Here is a 6,559-nt window from a genome sequence, read left to right as displayed (position 1 = left end):
AGGCCACGAGCCGCTGGTGCGCTTCCTGCTGCGCCGCGGCGCCTCGGTCAACAGCCGCAACCACTACGGCTGGAGTGCGCTCATGCAGGCGGCCAGGTGAGGGGTCAGGGGCACCGGGGGTGGTGTCCAGCGGTGTCCGGGTTCAGGCGGCAGGAACTGCCCGGAGGCCCCCGCAGACGCCCCGAGAGGTAAAGAGTCAAGGACTCGTTGGAGAGTTGGAATGGTAAACTTTGAGCAGCTTTGGGATACAAGGAGAAGTGGAAGTGCGTTTTAATAACATCATAATCTTGGAAACACTGGGCTTTAAAAACAATCCGGACACTTGAGAGTAGAGTCTTAGAGACTCAGAATCTTAGAGGTGTTCATTCATTCCTTCTGCAAGAAGATTTTCCTAAGAACCTATCTACCTACTCTAGATTGGTGATGGGCATACTGTGGGACTCAGGTAAAGACCCCGTTGGGAGGAGCTCACTGCCATTGGGCAAGCCAGACAAGGGAACAGGCTTTACAGGGAAAGTTCAGGGAGTTCTGGAAGTTCCAGACCCAGTTTGGGGAGGTGGAGGAAAGTTTCTAGTAAGGATGATGTATGTATTCAAGTGGAGACCTGAGGATGTCTAAGAATTAATCAGAAGTAGGAGGTGGGTACCAGGTGATAGGAGGCCCATGTAAAGGTTTGGAAGCAAAAGCGAACATAAGGAGTTAGTCGGACTGTCAGATGTTATGGTGGGAGTTGTAGGATATGAGCTCTCCCTGCAGAGAAAGTGGCAGTTGCTAGGTAGCAGGTCTGAGAAAAGTGAGGTATCCTAAGGGCACTGGGGAGTAATGAAAGGTTCTAGGTACAGCGATTGACTGAATCAGATTGTTTTGGAAAGATCACTTTTCCTGTGGTGTGAAGATGGATTGGAGTGGTAGGCTAGAATCAGAAATTCTGGTTAGGAAGAGATCGCAGCAGACTATGAACAGGTGATGCTGGCCTGGACCAGAGCAGAGACAGCAGCGGGACAGCAAAGAGATGGGTTTGAGAGGTACAGGCATACCTCAGAGATATTGCGGGTTCCATTCCAGACCACTGCAATAAAGCAAGTATCCCAATAAAGTGAGTCATAATCTTTTTGCTGGTGGAGGGTCTTGCCTTCAATTTGTAAAAAAACAAACAAAACAAACAAACAAAAAACCCCACAACATCTGTGAAGCACAATAAAGTGAAGCATGGTAAAACAAGATATGCCAGTACTCAGGAAGCAGGATGAAAGGACTTGAGACCTTGATATAAAGAAACTGGTACACAGTGAATTCTCTCACTCCTTTTGGCCATCAACTTAGGTCCCACCCACCCATTTTCTTGCAGGAGTTCCCCAAGGAGGGAATGCAGGTCATTTGCAACTGCGGCGAATATTGCCAACTTGCTTTCCATATAGGTGTATTAGTTTCCTATGGCTGCTGTAACAACTCGCCACAAAGCCAGCAGCAATCACATAACTCCGACCCCTGTTTCTGTCATCACATCCTCTAACTTTGACTCTTCTGTCCCTCTTCTTCCATATTAAAGGACCCTTGTGATTACATTGGGCCCACCTGGGTAATCTAGGCTACTCTCCCCATCTCAAGATCAGCTGATTAGCAGCCTTAATGATTATTCTATCTGCAACCTTAATGATTATTCTATCTGCAACCTTAATTTCCCTTTTGCCGTGAATCCTAACATATGTTCTGAGGGTTAGTATGTGGACATCTTTGGGAGCCCATTTTTCTACTGGCCACAGCAGCTGCACCAGTTTACCCAATTTATCCTCCCAGCAGCAGTATGAATGATTGTTTTTCTACAGGCTCACCAACAGAGTATATTATTAGACTTTTGGATTTTTATGTCTGATGGGTGAAAAATCTTATTTTAAGTGTAGCTGTGATTTGCATTTGTTAAATTGTGAGTGAAGTAAAGCATTTTTCCATATGTAAGGGCCATTTGTTTTTCTAAAAGGCATTGAAAACGCAACGTTCTTACACATAATGTTCTCATTGTGACCCACAGTATTTTATTCCTCTGAATTCTGACTATTACACAGTTCTAATCTAATTTGTATTGCTGGAAAATTTTTATTCTGCATTATTTTCAAGTAGATTATTTTCAACCGCTGCGTGATATTCCAAGTGTGATGGTACTGTGTTTTGCTTAACCATTCTCCAGCCCTTGGGCGTTTATTTCAATCAGTCTATTGAAACTTTGGCAATGCATTCCATTTAGGGAATGCACACCTGGGGCATGGCAGTGTTATATGCTCTTACCGGTGTGTTGGGACCCTTTGTCTTAAGATATTTAATATCATGCCAGTCTGGGGTGACCATAAAGCCTTTTGGGCTACCTACCTTTCTTTCTGAGGTTCCCTGTCTCTCTTAGTGGCCCCTTTCCACTCTTCCAGTTTTTAAAATACCAGGTAAATCCTCAGCCCTGGTAACTGTCTGTGCCATGGCCATATCTGCCCATCTGTCTCTGCCACACCCTCTCTTGAATTCACACCCTCTCTCCTGCCTCTCTGCCTTAGTCCAGGCCACACCTTTGGAGTGGCCTTCCACTGCTTTCCTTTTTTCAGGTGTACCTTCTCTAATCCGTCCTCTATAGAGCTTCCAGATCTTTCTGAAGTGAATGTTTGATTGTTCCTCCCCTGTGATGGCTTTCTAGTAAGAGCCCTTAGCATGGCATTTGCGGGCTCTCACGCTCCTCACATCCTTTCCTCTGTTTTCCGCCTGGCTGCCTAAACGAAACTTCCTAAACTAAACCTAAACTCAGGCCAAGATGATTTCATCCAGACTTTCCCTGTCTCCCTTTGGCTTTGTTTGTTTGTTTTTTGGTCAGCATTTATTGAGCATTTCCTATGTGCCAAGAATATTATCTCCACTTTATAGATGATAATCTAAAATTACAAAATTTGCTCATGAGCATATAGCGAGTCAGCAGACTTGGGGCATCCAGCTGCAGAGCCCTTACCATAACCACATACAGGAAGCCCCTTCTACCCTCAGTGAAGCGCCCCTGTTCTTCCTGGCTTAACTTCTTCCAGGAAGCCTGCCACGATACCCTTCCCTTCTCTGTTTCCTCAGCACGGGAAGGGCACCAGCAGTAGCGCCCACTACCCCATGCTATAGCTGGTCCCCTTCCTCAGTGGCACCCAATCCTGGTCACACACCAGAATCACTGGATGCTTTTTCAAATCAGATTCTTGAGTTTCCTTTATGGAGATTGTGATTCAGAAGATCTAGTGGGAAAGGGACTGTGTGAGAAGAGGCTCCCCAGTGATTTTTGGAAGGCACTGATGTGAGCCTAATCTCTGAACTCCTACTTGCTGAGTGAGGTTTGTGACTGTAGTGTCTGGCAGGCTTCAGGGTGTCTCAGAGACCTCCGATCGCCAGTTTTTTGCTATTAACCAAGTTCTACAGGATAGTCAAAGTCATCCGATTAAGTTCATCTAATTTCTGTTCATCTTGATGGGGCAGGAAACTTAGAAGAATTAACCTAAACTCTGTTAACTAATAAGTTAACATTTTTAAAGAATTTTTCTTCTTCTCTATAACTTGATACTGTTTGCTGGAATTTGTGGTCCAAGTGTCCTGACTTTGTCACTTGCAAATCAAGAGGCTCTGGACTGATTATGTTCCTTTTTATTCCTCTGTTTATCGTCTAGGTGCTGTTTGGGGAGCGTTCGCTATGACATACTCTTGTTTACTCCTAAGAGAATGTACTAGAATGTGACAGTCCTATGAGAGGATTAGAATTGACTCTCGACCTTTAGCTGGGCCTCTACAGGGCCTGGGTACTTTAAAATGTATTGTCCCTCAGTTGGCGAGACTGACCATCTGTACTCACGTATCCCCTCTGCCTGTGTTGGGTTGTATTTGAGCTTTCTGCTGCCTAATCTGTATGTGGAGGAATAGTATATACAGAGAAGGATATACAATCTGTCTGTCTCTCGGATCAGGACAGGCAAATGCATGGCATGTGCCGACACGTTCCAGTCTTTGTTCTTCCTCCCTGAATCTAGATACCCATTCAAGTGCCTCAACATGATGCTCCCAGCAGCCACCACTTTTGGTGGAAGAGAGCATCTATTTATCATCGCAACTCTGTTCCAAAGCTGGTCATTGGATCAAACCAGGCCATCAGAGGCCCTGTGCCTGAACTGCAGTTTGGTTGCTTGGGGATGTTTTAGTATTAGAAATGGTTACATTCATATTTTTTCCTTATTCTTAAAATGATAACCATTATTGGGCACTTTGTGTCAAGCACCGTGCTCAATGCTTTAACTGAATTAACTCATTCAACCCACACAAAACCTTGGAAAGCAGGTATTGTTGCTCTCTCTATTTTATAGATGAATCAAGGCTCAGAGGAGTTAAGTAACTTACCTAAGGCCACACACCCAGGTATATGGCTCCAGAGCTTGTGCTCCCAGCCATGAATCCTGTAGCTGACCATTTTCCACTTGGCGTTGGCCACAAGGAAGCTACTTGCCAAATTTGCCTTATGCTAAAGGGACAGGTTGCATGGTGTTTACTTTGGCTCTAACTTCATCCTTGGCCTCTTTACTTTCCTCCTCCTGCCCTTTATTTCTCTGCCTTCCAGTGTAGCAGAGCTGGACTCTCTGCCCAGTGCTTTGAGTGGTGGGAGTATGTGCCAGGTCTTTAAACACAGGTGTTAATTGCAGAAATTAATTGGTAATCGTAGCAGCTGTTCAGAAAGCCCCAGCTTCCCTATCTTTAGTAATCACCTATTAGCAATTTAGCATCCACAAAATTATTTTAGCTTTTGTTGAATCCTTTTATATTTTCAGTCTAATTGAATGACCTCTTGGGCTACCCATGAGTTCAGAAAGCATTCCAAGTGTCAACATTTCTGCTGAAATTCAGCCCTTTTGTGGCTCTGTGAAAATTTGTTATACCAGAAGAGCAAGATTTGGGGTTTTAGGGTCTAAATTCAAGTTTTGACTCTGTCACTTTCAAATTTCTGGATTATTGCTGTCCATTCTAATCTTGATTTCCTCATCTGTGAAATGGGAGGGTTATCTCAGGATTTGTTAAGATCAATGAGATAAAAATATGACAGTACCTTTAATCTGCTGTTAGGAACTATACTAGATTTTATCTCATGCTTGGTAACTATAGTATAATCTTTTAAAAATTCACCACTCCAATGGAGGATATACCAGTTCTTCAGACAATTCAATTGCCTATCTTTGGACTGCCCTCTACATGGTTATACCATTCATTCATTCACTCACTTATTCATTTGACAGTATTTACTGAGCTCCACTCTGGGTCAGCCACCCAGTCCTGTCTTTGGAGAGTCTAATAATTGGCGAGTACAGGAGCGCATGGCCAGAGCGTACGGTGTGGGAGTTGGGAGAAGATGAGGTTGACAAAGTTGGCAGGCGTTTGGGCAGTAGGAAGTTGCCGTCAGATTTAGGGTTTGGGAATATCATTTTAGGTTTTGAGAATGACATCATGGATGAGCAGGAAGGAAGCACAGAGACAGATTGGGGTTGCAGCTTCTGCCTTTGAGTTTATTTCAGCTTGTCTTGACCTCTCTCTGCTCTTAGAGAAAAGGCGAGCAGGCCCAGCCTTCTATAGCTGGGGGAGCCAGTTCATTAAGCTTTCCCTCTGAGAGCCGTGCTTTGTAGGCTGAGGTGACCTGGTGCTGTTAAGGTTCATGTCCCAGAAGGTATTTGTTAAGTTCAAACCAGAGTTAAGCCTTGGCTCTGCCTCCACAGGGCGGAGGGAGGCCCTGGGTTTAGTTGAGCTATAAAACCCGTGTCTAGAAAGGAGGGGTGTGCACTAAGAGATTCAAAAAAACTGCCTCACAGGATGCAGACGTTATGCAGACAGCATGGTCTTGTACAACCTAGCACAGCCGGCCCCCCTCTTGTTGTCATTCTTTCCTTTCCTAGTTCAGGGGCCCCTTCCAGCTCTGACTTACACAGCTCTGAGCTCAGAAAGTGTGCCAACCCAAAATGCTACAAAACAGAACTTTTCCGCCCTCTGGTGGCTAAAGGAGAAAGAGATTTTGCTGGGAAGAAGCATCTGTTCTCCTCTTCCTGGTATGAGAGAGTTGGTGGGCACATGTTTGTCTTCCCAGTGTCCCAGCTTCTTTGAAGAGGGTCTGGCCCAAGCCCAGTTCTCAGCCTCCTGCAGTGGACATTCCTGCCAGCAGGTGGCAGCATGCCTCGGATGAGAAGTGAGAGCCCATCTCTGCTGACCACAGTCACAGCCACACCTCTTGGCATGGGGTCCACTGCCTCATTTGGAAGGACCTTCTCTGTGTGTACATTTGGGGAGGAGAAGGGTACACATGAGTCAGACATGGGCCCTGCCCATGGGAAAATCAGCATAGGCAGAAGGACAGATTACCACACTATAAAGCAGAATAAAGTGACCTTTCTGAGATGTGGGAGGCAACATGGTGTAGGGGAAAGAGGGAGGGCAGCACGATTCAGACAGACCTGGATTCTGACCCCGACGCAGCTCCTGACCGGCTAGGTAACCTTGCCGTGTTGCATAATGTAAAACGATT

The 6,559-nt window shown here is 45.4% G+C and overlaps 1 protein-coding gene across 1 annotated transcript in view; it reads left to right on the top strand.

The window, feature by feature from the left end:
• The first annotated feature begins 6 nt into the window (after window positions 1-6).
• ANKS6 (ankyrin repeat and sterile alpha motif domain containing 6) overlaps window positions 7-6,559 on the top strand; it is a 42,976-nt gene continuing 36,423 nt past the window's right edge. Inside the window, exon 1 of the mRNA XM_023534234.1 lies at window positions 7-96. Within this exon, the coding sequence (XP_023390002.1) occupies window positions 83-96 (14 nt within the window). The 5' untranslated portion in view covers window positions 7-82. The remainder of the gene's footprint in view (window positions 97-6,559) is intronic.

This window comes from Pteropus vampyrus, unplaced genomic scaffold (genome assembly GCF_000151845.1).
Source record: "Pteropus vampyrus isolate Shadow unplaced genomic scaffold, Pvam_2.0 Scaffold123, whole genome shotgun sequence".
Taxonomy (NCBI): Eukaryota; Metazoa; Chordata; class Mammalia; order Chiroptera; family Pteropodidae; genus Pteropus; species Pteropus vampyrus.
This window is presented reverse-complemented; position numbering and strand designations above follow the sequence as displayed.